Raw genomic sequence first — 16,621 nt, 5'->3', positions numbered from 1 at the left:
TGGTGAGTGGTGGCGGGTTGCGGTGCGGAGGAATATGTGAACGAGAGAAGAAATGTGGTCCAAAATAGCTCTCTAGCTAAGCAGCCACTTTGGATGAGACCGGAGGGTGGCGGAGAAAAAACTATGCTCAGGCATGCATGTGCAAGGATAAATTGACAAGAGTCGGGCCGGAGCGCGTCAGGCTAGCCATCGCCTGCCCCGCCAAGCTTCTGCCGCCGCTAGAGAGGCTTCAGCCGTGGCGAGAATCTCCAAGATCAAGTGTGATTGTGGGTCTGAGATGTGTATAGGGTCAAAGGTAGCCGGCACCAGGAGCGGATAGCTATTCGGCGATGCGCTGTGTGAGGATCCGCATGGAGGCCGGTACGTCATGTGCAGAGCAGAGCAGCGCAGCTTGTGAGCGAGCTGGTGCTGGGTTCTCGAGCTCAATCGATGTGGTTCAAGAATGGGTGCAAAAAATTCGTGGGTTGGGTTTGGACGGAAATCGTTCGTGGCGTGTCGTCAGAAGGTGGTGAGGGTGGAGGGGAAGGAGAGGCTTTGCTGGTGGGGCTTGTAAGGAGGGGGGAGGGGAGTGAGGAGAAAGACACCTCTCTACGCTTCCAAGAAGACTTTCCCTCCCCCACCTACCGCCGCACATACTGTGCGTGAGTAAGCAGAAGCTTTCCCGAGAGCGTGCGTGTGAGCTGCGTCGGTGGTGAGATCATGGCGTTGCTGTCGTCGTCCGACGACGAGAAGGAGCTGCTGAACCAGGCGCATCAGCTTGTGCGGGCAGGCGCTTCGTACCGGTTTGTGACAAGGGACCTTACGCTGTGGAAGGCGCATCCGTCGCTGACGGCTGTGTACCGGCTGGGCCGCAAGGTCGGCTCGGGCACCTTTGGCGTTGTGTACACTGCGACGCATCGGGCGTCAGGGATCAACGTGGCACTAAAGCACTTCAAGAGCTCCAAGTGGTCCGACCGCGAGCGTGACTCGCTGCTGGGCAAGAAGACGCTGCCTTCCGTTCTTGTGCGCGAGCTGGAGTTTTTGATCGAGGCACAGTCGCCCAACGTGCTGGGCCTCTACGACGTGCTGGTCCCGCTCAAGCCGGCGGCTGTGCCGGGCGGTCTCCCTCCGGCCAATGTATTTATGGCGTGCGAGCTGGCCATGTTCGATCTCGAGTCGTTCCGCACCACGTTCTCACTCAACTCGCCTGTGCGCGCGTTGCTCTCCCAGTCTGTAGTGGAGGACACCATCCGCGGGATAGTCTACGCTCTGGCGTGTGCGCTGAGCACGTGCCACGAGCGGCGGATTGTGCACTGCGACATCAAGCCGGCCAACGCGCTGGCCTTTGCTTCGGGCGGGGTCAAGGTCTCGGACTTTGGCCTTGCCAAGCGTATCCCGATTGCGCATGGATACGACGTGTACGATCGCGCGCGCCAGCGGCTTGTCTCGCTCTGGTACCGCGCGCCGGAGCTTGTCCTCCGCTTCCAGCACTACACTCCCAAGATCGACGTGTGGGCCCTTGGGTGTACCATGGCGCAGCTCATTCTGGGCACGCCGCTCTTCCGGGCCAAGACTGAGGAGGTTCTCATCTCGAACATTGTCGACATTCTCGGTACGCCCGACACTTCCGACTGGCCCGACCTTGTCAAGCTGCCGTGGACCGCGTCGGAGGCCTCTCTCATCTACGCGCCGCTGCTGAGGCTCCAGCCGATGCACTCGATGCGACCGCTGCCGTCGTGCCTGTGGCGCAAGATCAAGCCGCACGCCGGCCGCCTCGAATTTGACGTCCTGGAGGCCATGCTCACGTACAACCCCGAGTCGCGGATCTCCGCCAACGAACTCAAGAAGCATGTTTACTTTGCCGATGTCCGAACGCATCCTGAAAAGTACCGCCGCCTGCTGAGCCAGGTTTTTGCCGCCATCGCCTCGCCGACCTCGTTTGAGCTCGCGGCCTCGCGCTCCTCCCACCGCCGCACCTCGGAGTTTGACATGCTCCTCGTCTCGCAGAAGTCGGCTACGGCGACGTCGTCAAAGCGCAAGCGCTCGTCCTCGTCGACATCCCTCTCCTCCGCCGCCATGCGCTCCCGTTCTCGCATGCGCAAGTCGTCACGCGAGGTCATTGTCGTCTCGTCGTCGTCCGACAGGAAGCGCGGCGCCCGCAGCTCGCGCGACCTCGATCAGCTCGAGGACCCGAACGCGTCTGAGGAGACCGCCACACACTCGCGCCCCTCCAAGAAGCCTCGCACGCTCTCGGGCGTGGCTCGATGATGTACCCTCCTCCACGTTTGTATGGCGTGCCAGCATTGAACTCGCAGCCAGCTTGTGGTGCTGATTCGCTAGCTTGTGCCAGTCTCGGCTACCTGTCTCGCTTGCCATGCCCGTCTACACCCTCTTCATCTTTGACCGCAAGGGCACCTGCCTGTACTACACCGACTGGGGCCGCAGCAGACCACCGACACACAACGACCCAGAGCAGGAACAGAAGCTCCTCTATGGCCTCCTCTTCTCCATGAAGATGTTCATGAAGCAGATATCTCCCGATGAGTATGTCATGACCGGACGCAGTGGCCAGCTCCGGCGCCTCCCCCTCTCCTTCCCGTCCCCTCCAAGCAACCTCCCTTCTCCCTCTCTCCTCCCCTCCCCTCCTCCTCCCCCCCTCAATATCTCCCACCTCTCCTCCCCCTCACTCCCCTCCTCCTTCTCCTCCTTGCAGCTCGGGCGACTTTCGGTACCTGCGAACGTCGGCGTTCAAGCTCCACTTCTTCGGCACGCTTTCTGGTCTCCGCTTTGCGCTCTTTACCCATCCGTCTGCGGCAAACCAGAGTGAAGCGCTGGAGCATCTGTATGCAGAGGTCTACGTCCCGTACGTCGCCAAGAATCCGCTGGTGGAGAAGGGCGAGGTCATCACCAACGAGGCCTTTGTCGAGGCCGTGGACGACTACATCACATCGCTCCCGGTCTTTGCCGAGTAGTTAGTCTGATCTGCTCTCCGCCATCAGTCGCTGCCCCCCTACCCCTCCTCTCCCCCGCTCACCACCGATCACGTTCACTCATGGCCTGATTGCAGTCGTGCTCTGCCGGCCAGCTGCTGCCGTCCACCGCTCGAGTCGCACCGAACCCGCTCCTTCTCTGTTGCTCAACAACCTCCCACCCTTCGCCTCCCACCTTACCAATCACACACATCTCTTGCCCATCATGGTATGTACACCATCTCCTCTGACACCACACCCTCTCCTATTACTCCTTCCCCTTACCCTCCCCCCCCCTTGTAGCTATCGATGGCCCCCCCCCCCTCCCTTGGCATGGCAACGTTCCATCCAGCATCCTGGCAGGAGGCCACAGGCAGGGGGAAGCACGAGGGCGAGCAGGATAGATCCAGTCGTGGTGCAGAGAGAGGAGATGAGGAGGAAGATGCTGGGATAGAGTACAGCATGCACGGCTTGGTACCTTGAGAGCAGATGACTCACCATGGCTTGCGGCGAGGGGGGATGCACAGCCCAAGGCTAAGCGGCGTGGCAAGCTCGCCACCATCAAACGGCGTATTGGCCCGCGGGATGCACGGCTGTAGGTGGCAAGCAGAAGAGGTGGGAGGGGGGGGAGGGGGGGAGGCAGGGAGGGATGAGAGGTCGGGAGGTTGGCGGCGGGTGCTCACATGGTTGGAGTCTGTGATGAGTAGGAAGAAGAACCAGGAGAAGCTGGAGAAGAAGATCAAGGCGAGCAAGGGTGACGATGGAGCGCCGCTTGTGAAGAACGCGCCCAAGATGTCGTCTGCTCTGTTCTTCTCGTTCAACCAGCAGCTCAAGCCGCCGTACTCGATTCTGCTGGATACCAACATGCTCGCGCACTCGGTCCACACCAAGCTCGACATCATCCAGGGCATGATGGACTGTCTGCATGCCAAGGTGGTGCCCATGATCACCGACTGCGTCATGGCAGAGCTCGAGAAGCTCGGCCCCAAGTACCGGGTGGCGCTTCGGCTGGCCAAGGATCCCCGGTTCAAGCGTCTTGTGTGCGACCACAAGGGCACGTACGCTGACGACTGCCTTGTCCGCCGCGTCATGGCCCACAAGTGCTACCTCGTTGCCACCCAAGATCGCGACCTCAAGCGACGCATCCGCAAGATCCCTGGTGTGCCTATCATCTACATCTCGCGCCGTAAGTACTGTGTCGAGCGCATGCCCGACGCCTTTGGCGACTTTGGCTTCTGATGGCGAGTCGGCAAGTTAAAGGCTTTGCGGGCACCACGAGCGCTGGTGCGGACCTCGTTGTGGCTGGCTGCGCAGCCGCTCGGATGGAGACGAGGGGGGGGGAGGGGGGGAGTTGTTCATTTTCAGCACATGCACTTGAGCCCACGGCCGCCGGCATCGCCGTCGGTCTCGGCCTTGGGGCGGATGGGCGGCTTTTTGGTTGTGCCGCCAAGAATGGCCAGGTTGTCGACAAGGCCATCAACAAGCGACGTAAAGGTCTCGTCAATGCCGATGTCGTTGCGCGCCGAGGCCTCCAGGTATGTCATGCCACGCGACGTGGCGTACGCCGAAGCCTCGGCGGCGTCGACCACGCGCGCGTCCTCCATGTCGGCCTTGTTGCCGACAAGCACCAGCGTGGCGTACGGATCAGCATACGCCTGGACCTCCTTGAGCCACACGCTCTCGATGGCCTCAAACGACTCGCGGTTGGTGATGTCAAAGACAAGGACGACGCCGTGGGCACCGCGGTAGAATGTCCGCGTGATCGAACGGAACCGCTCCTGCCCGGCCGTGTCCCAAATCTGCAGCTTGACCTTCTTGCCACGGGCCTCCATGTTGGAGAACTTAAAGTCGACGCCGATGGTCGAGATGTAGTGCTCTGAGAACACGTTGTCTGTGTACCGCAGGAGCATGTTGGACTTGCCCACGCCCGAGTCGCCCACGATGAGCACCGGTAGAGAAGGTCGTACGCCCGCGGCGGAAGCATCGATGTCGCTGCCATGGTCGGTGAAATCTGAAGAGAGTTGAGAACAGTCAAGGTCAGTCTTGATCCGTGCCCGGTGTGTGTGTGTGTGCGGGAATGTGTGCGTGTCTTGTGCTTGGATGCCTGGCTTGGAAGCTGCGCCCGTGCAGACCGCCGTTTTGTGGCAAACTGCCGAAAGGTTGTTCCACGGCGCGGCTTCCATTTTCCGCTCGAATCACGTCATGCGCTCACGCCGATCCTGTGTTCCACAGTCACCACCAGGCCATCGCGGGCCCACTCGAGCTTGTCGTGAGGGTAGCCCTTGGGATGCGAGACAATCCGGGTGCCCGAGCTGTCAACCCGGTCGTAGAACCAGTGGAGATGGCCGTATGCCCAGAGCGAGAGAGCATCGTGCTGCAGCAGTTCGCTCTGGTCCGAGCCCATCGCACCCGTCAGGTTCGAGCCGTAAAAGTCGATGTTGGAGTAGCCGGCGGCAATGGTTGGCGCGTGGTGGCTAAGAACCACAAGCGTCTGGTCCGCGGCGGCGGCGGCGGCTGCCTCGGCAGCCACAAACGCGACGGCGGTGGCGTGCCACTCGTTCGTCTCGCGCACCGTCAGTCGCGCCTCATCGCTGATCCAGATCCGCCGGTAGTCGTTCATCCGCATTTGCACCGCGTCGATGTCAGCGTCCGGGACGCACCCCCAAAGCGTGGTGCCTGCAATGCGGAAAACCCCTAGATCAAGCACCGCGTTGTCCAGAAAGTGCAGATTGTCAGCCTCGCCCGCGAGCGCGGTCATGCTTGCCAGGATCTGCGACACACTTTGCTTTGGACATGCCCCGGTCTTGTCGGCGTAGTACTCGTGGTTGCCAGCAAGGAGAATGACGTGCTCGAACCGAGTCGTCTGCTCCAACACAAACTCACGGTACTTGTCCTGGTACACAAGCCCGATGTCGCCGAGCAGTGCCAGGACCGGTGCGGCCGGAATCAGAAGCTCGCGCCACTCATCAAAGAACTCGGTGTGGACGTCGGAGATGAGCTGGATTCGCAGCGCAGTGTCGGGGGTGCAGCCGGCGGCTCTGTGCATAGCATCGTCGGCTTCGACGCGCGCCAGCTGCGCAGCTGTCATTGCGCCGGCAACCGTTGCTCGCAGCGCCGCGTTGTCACCGCAAAGAGTGAGAAGTGACTCGCCGGCTGCAGTTCGCATGCCAAGAGCAAGATCAGCCTCGGGCCGCTCGGCAACAGCCGCCAGCAGCAGGTTCACCATGTCGGCCGCCCCTGACGAGACCGCCATCGCCAGCGGGGTGACTCCATCGCAGCGCGCCGCATCGAGGGCTGGCTTGAGCTGGAGGACAGCCTGGACCAGACTGAGCGAGCCAGAGCTGACGGCGGCATGAAGCAGCGAGGTGCCACGCGAGTCACCAGATGCGTTGGCCACGTCGCCGCCCTCGACAATGGTTGAGCACGCCTCGCGATGGCTCGCCACAAACGCCAGCAGCTCATCGGCATACCGCCACTGTGAGGCAACGGCAGCAAAGACAGCCGACGCGCCGTCCTTGTCCTTGTCGGAAAGCACAGCTCCGCCAGCCACCATCAACGCCAGCCAACTTGCGAGCGGCGGAGCGGTGACGCCGTCGAGCACCGCGTCCGACGCCACCATTCGGTGTAACAGCGATCGCTGCTCGCCGTCCTTGAGATACTTGAGTGACTTTCCATCGCCTTTGGTCGCGGCCTCTAGCATAGCATGCGCCAGCGAGTACGCGCCTGCCTCCCAGGCCACAAAGATGAGCGGAGTGCCCGACGGGAGGTAGGCTGTCGGCGGGGCACCGGCGTCGATGAGTGCTGCAACGACGTCAGCAGCACCGGCAGCGACCGCAAACGCCAGCGCCGATCCCGATCCAAAGTTGTCGGATCCACGACCCGCCAGCTCAACCACTGCTGTCGCCTTGACAAACGGCGTGGCATTGACCGTCTCCAGGTAGCCAACGAGCTCGTCGGCCGAGTCGTCGGCGCAGGCGGCGACGAGCAAGTCGGCCGCCAGGGCCATGTCGACCTCAGGCTTGCTCTTGCTCCCCTTCCCGCCCATGGAATGTATCCTCAGCCGCGGCCGTGGGTGCGGGTGTGGCGGTGACGGTGATGGGTTGATGGTCAGGTGTTGGTCTTGCCCCCCCCCCCCCCCCCCCCCAACCCAGGCGGCGAATGGAAGCGGTCAGAGGTTTGGCCGTGGGCAGGCCTGGCAGAGGTCATGAAGCCTTCCCAACCACGCGCCCTTATCCGACCATATCCTCCCGATCCTCCCCCTCCCTCGCTCCCCTTCTGCAAATCCGATCCCAGTCCCAGTCTTACCCGTGCCCCTCCCCCTCCCCCCCTCCACCCCCCCCCCCCACCTCCGCTAGCCCTTGCCCCAGCCCTCGCCCTTGCCCCTGCCACTGTTCCGATCCGATTCCGAACTCGTCCCACCACACACCCCTCCCCAGACCAACATGGCAGAGGAGACGAGGTCGTTTGACGCAGGAGCACAGTCGGTGGCGAGTGTGACAGCGTCGGCACAGCGCGTCATGGCCAAGGCCGAGCATGTGGCCATTGCCGACGGCCCGCTGGCTGCGTTGGCAGACCGGCTCAATGAGGCGTATCCGGCAGACGCCGGCACGGCGCCGTACTACAAGACCAAGCCTGATGGCCCGGTGCTGCCCATGTGGGAGGCTGACGAGTACCACTTTCGCGACCTGGACGCGCCTGAGCTGACAGCGCAGTATGTCCTCGTCCTCGATGCCCTCAACTTTTGCTTCTGGCCGGCCGACGAGCCCGGGTGGGAGTACGATCGCCTGGCGGGCTCCATCAAGACCGTCGCTGTGGAGAGCGGCATGGCCGGCCTGAGCGCCGACGCGCTGGCTGCTCTCACTGAAGCTGACCTCACCCAATGGTTCGGCGGCTCGCCGCCGCCGCGCTGCGCCCAGCGGGTCCGCCTCCTCAACGAGGTCGGGCGGGTCCTCGCCGCCCACTTTGACGGCTCGGCCGCCAAGCTCATCGCCTCGGCCGGCGGCTCGGCTGTCGAGCTCGTGGCCCGCATGGTCGCCTTCTTCCCGGGCTTCCGCGACGAGACCACTTTTGACGGCGACCAGGTCTTCTTCTACAAGCGGGCACAGATCTTTGTTGGCGACGTGTGGGGCGCGTTTGGCGGCGAGGGCCTCGGCGCCTTCCGCGACATCGACCAGCTCACTATGTTTGCCGACTACCGCATCCCACAGCTCCTGCGCCACCTCGGGATTCTGGTCTACTCGCCCGAGCTCGCTGCTCTTGTCGACTCGCTCGCGGTCCTGCCCGTCGGCTCGGTCCACGAGGTCGAGATCCGCGCAGCCACCATTGTCGCCGTCAACCAGCTGCGCAAGCTCCTGCACGCGAGCTGGACCACCGTTCAGCTCGATTGGTGGCTGTGGGAGGAGGGCGAGGCTCATCGTGAGAGCATCGGTCCGCACCACCGCGTCCTCACTACCTTCTACTAACATACACGCCACTGCCGCAAGGTCTCAGTACTGCGGCCGCGGCTGCGCAGACTTGCGCCGCTTGTCCTTGCCGCTCCCCGCCAGCGAGAGAAAGCCCATGTGCGACGAGCCCGACATCGAATTGGTCCCGCGCCCCGAGAGTGTGCCATAGATTCGCGACTTGCGCCGCGCCAGCGGGTCGTCGGCCGCTGCAGGCTGCGCCGACAGCGCCGCCAGTGACGCCGCCGTGATCAGGTTCCCGCCCGACGTGTTCAGCCGCAGCACTGCGGGATCCGAGCCCTGCATCCCCCCGCCCAGCCCGTGCGGGTATGCAGGGATGAGGAGCTTTGATGAGACGGGCCCCGGCTCCAAGCTCGGCCGGAACGCATACGACGGCTGCGTCACCTGCAGACTCGAAGGCACCGCATCTACCAGCGCAGCAGTTGCGCTAGCGTTCAGCGTTCGCGTCAGATACCCGCGGACGTGCCGCTGAAGAATCCGCGCCGCGTCGCCGTCCGACATCATCCCCGGTAGAAAGTCATCCCCCACGGAAAACACCGACGAGTCGCCCGAGTCAGAGCCTTCCCCACTCCCGCGCTGGCGCGCTGTTACGTCCGACGATGACGAGCTCCTCGAGCTTGCGCTTGAGCTTGAACCCGAGCTCGAGCTCGAACTCGAGCTCCGGCCACGACCTGCCGACCGCCGCCTACTCCTCCTCCTGCCACCTCCCACCATCCCTTCTAAATCATCCGCCACAGCATCGCCCTCGACCACATTCGAGTACGATGAGTGCGATGAGAGCCACGAAGTCTCCGAGTCGACCGCTGACTGGCGCCGTTCAAAGGCGGCCATGGGCATGACTACAGGCTCCATCTCGTCCCCACCGTCGTCCACCGCTCCTCGCTTGCTCCCTCGCTTGCTCCCTCGTGACGCCCCGCATCCCATAGCAGGTCACGGTGGGGATGAGCCTCCGGGTGACTGCGTGGAGTGCTGTCTGTCTAGCCAGACGACGGCGGCAAGGACGGAAGACGCTTGCTGGCGGCGGCAGCTCTCGGTGCCCTGGGAGTCAAGGACGGGTCGGGGCAGCCCAAACTACATGCTGGTGGACCCAAGCTCGCGCAACGAGCTGATCGGGGCTGTACACCCTTCAATTGCCGTGATGTGTAACGCAGGTTCTCATGATCACATCAGCTCGCTACACCGCGTTCGGCTCTCCATCTCGTCTCGAAGCCGGTGGCGTCGCCACTGTTCGATCGAGGCCACGCGTCGGCCACATCACCGACGTGGCCCACTCTCAAGCCAGCCCAAGCGCATGCACTTCTCTTACTTCCGAGTACCGTAGAGTATGCCCAGAAGGGGCATGTGCCGGAGTACGCGCTCCAGGCTGGTGGTGCTCGTCCACCTGGCCTCTTTGCTTCTCCTCGCTGCGCTGTGGAAGCCGGCCTCAGCAGCGCCTGTCTTCGTAGGGAGCTCGGCCGACGCGGGTGTCAAGCTTGGCTCTGGCAGCTACTTGTTCAAGTTCATCACTGCCACAATCACTGAACTTCCAGATGTCTACCCGCTTGACGCCATCCATGCGTCGTTGGCGTCGACGGCGTATCTTGTCGATCCGCCGGACCACATCCACGTCGCCATCCGCTCGCTCCTGCTGCTGCCTCCACACCGGCTGGCCGACCTGCCGGAGACGGCTCAGGCTGAGCTAACTGCTGCGCTAGATGCAGCTTACAGCGTAGCAGATGCAGACGAGGTGGACAACATCACGATTTCGCGCCGCAACGATCCGGTAGCATTGGCCCGCTTTCCTGCTTGTGCTTCCATCGACCGACCGCTCCCGCTCAGTGCGCTCTGCTCCTCCTTTCGCATCACCGCCTCGGCTGGGTTTGGCCCCGGCCTCACAATGGTCTCGCACGAGCTCCAAGTCCGCTCTGCTGACCAATTGTGGCGCGAGATTTGGTACCCGCGCCTGATTGCCGACCCGCCGCCGGTCATCCACACCGACGTCATTCGCGCCTGGTTCCTGCCCAAGATCGCCCACCTCGACGAGGCTGTCTCGCACATGCTCCGCGAGTACTGCTTTGCGCCGTTGGTCCGGACCGTAACGGCAGCGTTGTCTTGGGTCTGGCAAGCGGCCAAAACGGCTCTGGTCTACGCGCTCCACGGCGCCGGTCTCAATCTTGTCACCGACATGCTTCGCGCTGTCCGATCTGGCGCTGTCCATGCCACGAGCTCGCTCGCTTCATCGCTCGGTACTAATCTCGATGCCATCAGCGCCTTCCTCTTCCATGCCTCGCCGCGCGACCTGGCCGGCGCTGCAGCCGTGCATCGCGGAGCACACGCCGCTGACGCTCTGCTTCGGAGACACGTGCTGGACTCGGCAACAGCCACCGCGCTTGCTATCCCGCTCACCCGTGGCATGGCGGCGCCGCAGCCGTTCTCGATTGACGTCTCGTGCTCCGCGCCCACTCACCTCGCTCTTGCCCTCGATGCTATCGCTCCCAGCGGCAACCTGGCCATCGCGCAGCATACTATTCGGCTGTCGGCGGCGAGCGAGTTGATGCTTCCGGTTGCGCTTGTAGCCTGGTTGCTCGCCTGGGCCGGCGCGCTCGTCGCCCCGAACATGTGGCTTGGCACCCTCTCGCCACGGCGCGTCCTCGCTGTCGTTGGTGCGCTGGTTGCCTGGCAGGGGCTTGAAGCGGCTGCCACTGTGGCGCCGCTCGCCTCGGTGGTTTATCGCCTGCTGGCGCTTGTGGGCAACTTGATTGTCTTTGGTACGCTTGGCTTTGGCTGGGCGTCGTGGCTCGGGCGAGCCGTGCGGGCCTCGCCCGGCGCAGTCGCTGCGCTCTTTGCTTTTTCGCTTGGCGCATATAGTGATGCAGCGCCCACTGTTGGCAGAGTGGTTGCCAGGCCGCTGCTGGCCTCGTTTTGGACCTTTTGCTGCGTCCTTGTCCCGCGTCGGCACGCTAGACCGGTCGCCGCGCGGCTGCTTTGCGTGCTCTCACTGGTCTACCGCGGCCGGGCTGCGCTTCCGCTGCCAACAGTCATTGGGGTAGACATTGTCGAGCGCGTTCTTCGTATTTCCTCTCTTGATCGCGGCATCATGGTCGGTGCGGCTGTGGGCACGCTGCTGAGCTCGATGCCGGCTGAAGCCCGTGGGCCCGCGGCTGGCCTTGGGCTCCTTTTCGGCGCAGCTTCCTGCCTTTTGCTCCGCCGACTCCGCGTGTTCGCGGCTGGCGCTGTGAGTGCGGGCCTTGCTCTGGCGTTTTGGACTATGCTGGGGCGGCTTGACCGCGCTGCCATCGGCCTGGGCCTGCCGGCAGTGGTTGCTCTTGGACTGGGGACGACGACGTTGTGGACATCACTTCAGTCGCTGGCGCCGCTGCTCGAGGCGCTTCCACGGGCGTGGTGGTCGCCTTTCGCCGAGCTGGGCAATGCACTGGAGCAGCTTGGCCCGCGGTATGACGAGACGTTTGGTCTGGCATGCATCCTGGGCGTGATGTACACACTGCTCTCGGGTGCGGCGTACTACTGGCTGTCGCAGACTGGAGCCTCAGCCGCGGTGATGTGGGCGCTGCCTGTGGCCATCGGCGGCTCGACAGCCATCTCGACAGTGTTGGCGTATGTGCTGCCGGGCCCGTCATCGCTCACCGCGTACTACGGATGGGAGGCGCCGCACGACCCTGTTCTGGGCCTGGGCCTGGGCCTGGTGCTCGAGCACATAGTTCTTGGCTCTGTGGCCTGGATTTCAACCGCGCCGATGCGAGGGCCTCTTTTCGTGGCCGCCCACTTTACTGCAGCCGCCATCTATGCCGTCGTGCTACTGCTCGTCATCTTTCACATCGCCACCTTTGTGCCGAGCTCGTGGCTTCGGCTGCACGAGCTGCACATGCGACTGCGCCAGCAGACACCACCAGGCACGCTGCGGATCACGATCCGGCGCGAGAACTTTGTGCGCGACACGCTGTTGGCCAACGTGGCCGCCGATCCGGCGGATGCGCTGATGAACACCCGAGTCACCTTTATCTCTGCCGGCGTCGTCGAGGCCGGCTCGGACGATGGCGGCCTGACCAAAGAGTGGCTCTCGCTGTTTGGCAAGGCACTGATTGGCGTGGCCAGTCACCCATCAATTGCGCCCATCGAGCCAGTCATTTTAGTGCCTGCCATCCGATCCGGCGACGCTGATGCGGTAGTCTACTCCCTCTCGAACCAGATCGAGACATATGAAGCCGACATTGCCGGCCGCATGCTCGTCCGCCTCCTGGCGGCCCGGATCTCGCTCGGCTACGAGATTTCGCCGGCGCTGACAAGGGCCATGCTTCGGCAACCGATTGTGGCGGCCGACTTGGCTGTGATCGACCCAGACTTGTACGCCGCCAAACGGGCGTTCAAGGCGCAAGTTGACACTGCGGCCAAAGAGCTGGACATTGAGCTTCGCTTTGTGTTTGAGTACCATGCACGCGAAAGTGGGGAACTCGTTGTGGTCCCGCTCCGCAAGCCAACGGGCGAGCTGTGCGATCCAGAAGAGGTAGTCAACTCGACCAACTACGACGAGTACATGGACGCTTTTGCGACAACGTACTTGACCGCAGGCATCGAAGAGCACCTGGCGGCGTTTGCGCGTGGCGTCCATACCGCAGTCCCGTCAAGGGCGCTCCGTGCAGCATTTGGGAGCGACGAGCGCGCGCTGGCGCATACCCTCTACGGACAGGTGGAACTGGACGTTGCCGAGTGGCAGGCCGCTAGTGTCGACGACATCGGCGATCCGCACTGGACATGGTTTTGGGACGCCGTGGTGCAGCTCTCTGCCGAACGGCGACTGCAGCTGTTGCTTGCGGTCACTGGGTGCGTGCTTCCTCCGGCAGGAGGTCTTGCCAATCTCAACCCGCCCATGGCTGTCTGCGTGGCGTTTAACGCGTCCAACGGCGCCCTCCCGACAGCCTCGGTCTGCACCAACAAGATCCGTCTGCCGCGGTCGTACGCATCCGCCGAGGAGACAGCGTCCAAGCTGAACCAGTTTCTGGACCAGCCCGTCGGCTTTGGACGTGCGTGAAGCAGCCGGTTACACCGCCCTGGATCGCCGGAACAGCTCCTCCAGGAAAGCCGTGGGGAGGAGGATGTTGACCAGCGTGGCGAGCTCGGCGTCCGAGTACTCGCACGGCGTCTTGCCGTCGACCCGCTTGTGGAACTCGGCCATGTTCGCCTTCTTTTCGGCCTTGATCCGTTGCTTGACGCCTTTATGGTGCTTGCTCTCCCTGACGTGTGCAACGAGATCGCGCTTCTTGTCGAACTCGTTGGGACAGGACAGGCATCTGTGCCGACACGAGGTGCGGAACCAACTGCGGACGATGCTGGTGACAAGGTTCTGACCGTACTTGTTGCTAAACCGCATGGCTTCCTGGATGGTAATCTCAAGACTGACCTTCTTCTCTAGCAAGTTCTTGACAAACTCCTTGACATCGGCAAGGCTAGGCTCGGCGGTGCACGCGTCGCTACAGCCAGCGACACCGTCAGCCGCATCAGCAGCGAGTGCATCCGCCGCGACGGTGCGAGGATTCGAGTTGTTCTTCATATCTGACAAGTGTGATGAGGAAGGTTGGGTAGAGGAGGGAGGCGGGGGATGGCTGCTTTTGCTGTGCCGTTGTTGTCGGTAAAAACAGATCTGCCCTCGGAGATCGTCCCTCGGTTGCTCCGGCTTCCTGCCAACACTTGCCTGTCACCCACATGTGCGACGCAGCGGAAGCAAGCAAGACCACCACCATCACCTGCCCGGTGGACAATGACCAGGTACGGGGACCACCAGCGTGTCTTCTACCTCTGTCCTGCCTCGTGCCTACGCACACTCACACATCACGTCCGCCACGCTGTGTAGGAGCTGTTGACGGTGACAGTCGACGCCGACGGCGTCATTACGGCCACATCAACGGAGAGCGTCCGAGTCGGGATGCTTGCAAAGGACGCACAGGCGATGGCAGAAGAGCCGGTGATGAGCAAGGCGCTGGCCAAGTGTTGCGTGCTGCTGGCGGTAGAGGCTGCGACCCAGTCGGGTGCCATTCCGCCGCACACCGCGAGTCCAGATGAGATCCAGGAGGTGGCCGAGGCGCTGGCAGCCCATGCCGAGGCCGCAACGGCACCGGCGGCTCGCACGGAGGGCAAGCACACGCCGCTGCATCTGGCGGCCGTGGGGCAGGCATCACAACTGGTGCAGATGCTGATGGATGCCGGTGCGACGATGGAAGGCGGGTTGATGGGGGAACCCGGCGGGACGCCGTTGACGTTCGCGCTGTTCTACGCTGCGACCGAGACGGCAGAGCTCCTGGCTGCCAGTATGAGCGACGACGAGCTTTCGCTGCGCGAGGCTGCTGGACTCGGCCGTGACGTGGAAAGCTACGATGTGGGGCGTGCGGTGGCGCGGGCGCGGTGCGGGTTTTACCGGCCGATCGAGGCGTTCCCAGAGTGGGCGCGAACGTACGAGGCTGCGGAGCTCGTGGGTGAGGCCTTGGCATGGGCGGCGCGGAACGGGCAGGTGAAGGCGATGGCGGAGTTGGTGAAGGTGCATGACGCGGATGTTGATGCTACCGTGTATCGCGGCACGCCGCTACTGTGGGCAGTATACGCCGACAACGCGGCTGCGGCCGAGTGGCTCATCGCTGCCGGGGCAGACGTGGATCGTGTGCACGACTTTGGTGGGCGTGAGCATGGCCAGCAGGCGACGGCACTCCATCTTGCAGGGCAGTTTGGCGCTGTCAAGTGCCTGCAAGTGCTGCTGGCAGCCGGGGCGGACGCGACGATCAAGGACGGCGGGTTTGGGGCGACTGCGCTTGGATGGGCGGAGCACTGCGGGAATGAGGAGGGGATGGCTGCGCTGCGGGGGCGAGAGTAAGCAAGCTTTACAATTACTCGGAGTCGATGTTGCTGGCGACAGCCATGGGCTGGACCGAAAGGCCATCGCCCAGGACCACGCGGCTGACCGTGCAGTCGGCCGAGCCTGTGAGGATGACAGTCTCGGAGAGCCAGGCGAGTGAAAAGACCTTGTCCGAGTGGACGGCGACCGAGTAGAGCGGGATGGAAGGCGAGCGGATGTCCCAGACGCGGACCTTTCCATCGTGGGCGGCAGTGGCAAAGTGGACGGCGGAGCCGGGCATCCACGCCACGGCCGGAACAAAGCCGCCGTGGCCCTTGAACTTGGCGGACGCCGGGTCCTGGGTGCGGAAGTCCCAGAGCCGAACAACGGGCCCGGCGTGGGCGGTGAGGGTGGCCGACGACGACGGCGCTGAGCAAAGGCCGATGTCGAGGACGGCGGTCTCTGTGGCGATGATGGTTGCGTTGGCGCCCGACGGCACGTCCCACACGCGCAGCGAGTGGTCCCACGACGCCGACAGCGCGTTGGTTCCGTCGCCAAAGTTCTCGAACAGAGCAGTGGTCACCGCGCCGGTGTGGCCCTCGAGAGTGATGAGCGGCGAGAGTGGAGCAGGGTCTGCGAGGCTGGCGGCGGCCTTGCCGGACTTTGCGCGCTTGGCGGGGCGGCCGTCGTCGTCGTCGCCGCCTGCGGTGGCGGACGAGGCGGCGGCCTCGACGGCGGCGGCGATAGACGCGTTGTAGACCTGGACCTTGCCGTCCCAGGCGCCGGTGATAAAGGTCATGCCCAGCGGGTGGAAGGCGACCGACTCGACGGTGTCGTCGTGGGCGCCGGTAGCCGACGGCAGGACGACGCCCTTGGACGTCGATCGGGCGTGCGGCTTGGTCGGGTCAAGCTCATACAGGGCGACGCCATGATCGCGACCGGCAGAGACAAGGGTGGAGCCCGAGACGGCGACTGCCTTGACGGCAGCCTTGTGGCCGGCCGCGATCAGCGGCGCGGCGTCCGAGGCGTACGCGCCGTCCTCGCGAAGCGGGCGGATGCGGACAAGGCCGTCGTACGAGGCCGAGGCAAGGAACGGCAGAGCATTGTTGGCGCGGGCCTTCCGGCCTCCCTTTCCCTTGACCTGGAAGGCCTTGGGCAGGAACTTGGTGGCGCCGATGGCGAGGTCTGCGATCCAATCGTCCTGGTTCTCAAGCACGTCGGGCTGGGGCCGGGCGAGCGCCTCGGTGTACTCGATGACCAGCACGGTCTCTGCCGAGAGTGTACCCTTGGACTCGAGCACGTACCCCTCCAGCGTGGTGCGGAGGAAAGTTCCATCAATCATAAAGTCGAACGGCACCGCAGGCTCTGCATACGTGGGGGTGGGGGGGAGGAGA

The 16,621-nt window shown here is 63.7% G+C and overlaps 11 protein-coding genes across 11 annotated transcripts in view; 6 read left to right on the top strand and 5 right to left on the bottom strand.

Annotated features, from left to right (window-relative positions):
* The first annotated feature begins 598 nt into the window (after positions 1-598).
* AMSG_02328 (CMGC/CDK protein kinase) lies at positions 599-2,304 on the top strand. The gene has a single exon (XM_013905420.1). The coding sequence runs from the start codon at positions 700-702 to the stop codon at positions 2,245-2,247; it is 1,548 nt and encodes a 515-aa protein (XP_013760874.1). The 5' UTR covers positions 599-699; the 3' UTR covers positions 2,248-2,304.
* A 39-nt stretch (positions 2,305-2,343) lies between these two features.
* AMSG_02327 (trafficking protein particle complex 1) lies at positions 2,344-2,989 on the top strand. The gene is made up of 2 exons (XM_013905419.1): positions 2,344-2,523; positions 2,693-2,989. The coding sequence occupies exons 1-2, from the start codon at positions 2,354-2,356 to the stop codon at positions 2,949-2,951; spliced, it is 429 nt and encodes a 142-aa protein (XP_013760873.1). The 5' UTR covers positions 2,344-2,353; the 3' UTR covers positions 2,952-2,989.
* Positions 2,990-2,997: 8 nt separating this feature from the next.
* On the top strand, positions 2,998-4,226 carry AMSG_02326 (rRNA-processing protein FCF1). The gene is made up of 3 exons (XM_013905418.1): positions 2,998-3,177; positions 3,476-3,543; positions 3,656-4,226. The coding sequence occupies exons 1-3, from the start codon at positions 3,175-3,177 to the stop codon at positions 4,185-4,187; spliced, it is 603 nt and encodes a 200-aa protein (XP_013760872.1). The 5' UTR covers positions 2,998-3,174; the 3' UTR covers positions 4,188-4,226.
* Positions 4,227-4,309: 83 nt separating this feature from the next.
* Positions 4,310-4,858, bottom strand: AMSG_02325 (Ras family protein; the record flags this gene model as incomplete). Its single annotated transcript, XM_013905417.1, has 1 exon — positions 4,310-4,858. One exon carries the CDS (start codon positions 4,856-4,858, stop codon positions 4,310-4,312), a length of 549 nt encoding a protein of 182 aa, XP_013760871.1.
* Positions 4,859-5,148: 290 nt separating this feature from the next.
* AMSG_02324 (Ser/Thr protein phosphatase) lies at positions 5,149-7,051 on the bottom strand (the record flags this gene model as incomplete). The annotated part of the gene is made up of 1 exon (XM_013905416.1): positions 5,149-7,051. Exon 1 carries the CDS (start codon positions 6,991-6,993, stop codon positions 5,149-5,151), a length of 1,845 nt encoding a protein of 614 aa, XP_013760870.1. The 5' UTR covers positions 6,994-7,051.
* A 327-nt stretch (positions 7,052-7,378) lies between these two features.
* Positions 7,379-8,428, top strand: AMSG_02323 (UPF0553 protein). The gene has a single exon (XM_013905415.1). The coding sequence runs from the start codon at positions 7,391-7,393 to the stop codon at positions 8,408-8,410; it is 1,020 nt and encodes a 339-aa protein (XP_013760869.1). The 5' UTR covers positions 7,379-7,390; the 3' UTR covers positions 8,411-8,428.
* Positions 8,429-8,434: 6 nt separating this feature from the next.
* On the bottom strand, positions 8,435-9,262 carry AMSG_02322 (uncharacterized protein; the record flags this gene model as incomplete). Its single annotated transcript, XM_013905414.1, has 3 exons — positions 8,435-8,970; positions 9,002-9,095; positions 9,146-9,262. 3 exons carry the CDS (start codon positions 9,260-9,262, stop codon positions 8,435-8,437), a joined length of 747 nt encoding a protein of 248 aa, XP_013760868.1.
* A 487-nt stretch (positions 9,263-9,749) lies between these two features.
* On the top strand, positions 9,750-13,917 carry AMSG_02321 (uncharacterized protein; the record flags this gene model as incomplete). Its single annotated transcript, XM_013905413.1, has 1 exon — positions 9,750-13,917. The coding sequence occupies one exon, from the start codon at positions 9,750-9,752 to the stop codon at positions 13,434-13,436; it is 3,687 nt and encodes a 1,228-aa protein (XP_013760867.1). The 3' UTR covers positions 13,437-13,917.
* On the bottom strand, positions 13,280-13,955 carry AMSG_02320 (uncharacterized protein; the record flags this gene model as incomplete). Its single annotated transcript, XM_013905412.1, has 1 exon — positions 13,280-13,955. The coding sequence occupies one exon, from the start codon at positions 13,953-13,955 to the stop codon at positions 13,446-13,448; it is 510 nt and encodes a 169-aa protein (XP_013760866.1). The 3' UTR covers positions 13,280-13,445.
* Positions 13,956-14,327: 372 nt separating this feature from the next.
* AMSG_02319 (uncharacterized protein) lies at positions 14,328-16,035 on the top strand (the record flags this gene model as incomplete). Its single annotated transcript, XM_013905411.1, has 1 exon — positions 14,328-16,035. One exon carries the CDS (start codon positions 14,328-14,330, stop codon positions 15,264-15,266), a length of 939 nt encoding a protein of 312 aa, XP_013760865.1. The 3' UTR covers positions 15,267-16,035.
* The window catches only part of AMSG_02318 (ribosome biogenesis protein WDR12), a 1,957-nt gene continuing 601 nt past the window's right edge, over positions 15,266-16,621 (bottom strand). Inside the window, exon 2 of the mRNA XM_013905410.1 lies at positions 15,266-16,592. Within this exon, the coding sequence (XP_013760864.1) occupies positions 15,280-16,592 (1,313 nt within the window). The 3' untranslated portion in view covers positions 15,266-15,279. The remainder of the gene's footprint in view (positions 16,593-16,621) is intronic.

This window comes from Thecamonas trahens (genome assembly GCF_000142905.1).
Source record: "Thecamonas trahens ATCC 50062 unplaced genomic scaffold supercont1.9, whole genome shotgun sequence".
Classification (NCBI taxonomy): Eukaryota; order Apusomonadida; family Apusomonadidae; genus Thecamonas; species Thecamonas trahens.
This window is presented reverse-complemented; position numbering and strand designations above follow the sequence as displayed.

Coding starts and splice junctions, on each gene's coding strand:
- AMSG_02323 (XM_013905415.1), top strand. CDS start 7,391: ATGGCAGAGGAGACGAGGTCGTTTGACGCAGGAGCACAGTCGGTGGCG.
- AMSG_02327 (XM_013905419.1), top strand. CDS start 2,354: ATGCCCGTCTACACCCTCTTCATCTTTGACCGCAAGGGCACCTGCCTG. Junction 2,524..2,692: donor AAGCAGATATCTCCCGATGA/GTATGTCATGAC, acceptor TCCTCCTTGCAG/CTCGGGCGACTTTCGGTACC.
- AMSG_02328 (XM_013905420.1), top strand. CDS start 700: ATGGCGTTGCTGTCGTCGTCCGACGACGAGAAGGAGCTGCTGAACCAG.
- AMSG_02326 (XM_013905418.1), top strand. Junction 3,544..3,655: donor GGCCCGCGGGATGCACGGCT/GTAGGTGGCAAG, acceptor TGTGATGAGTAG/GAAGAAGAACCAGGAGAAGC.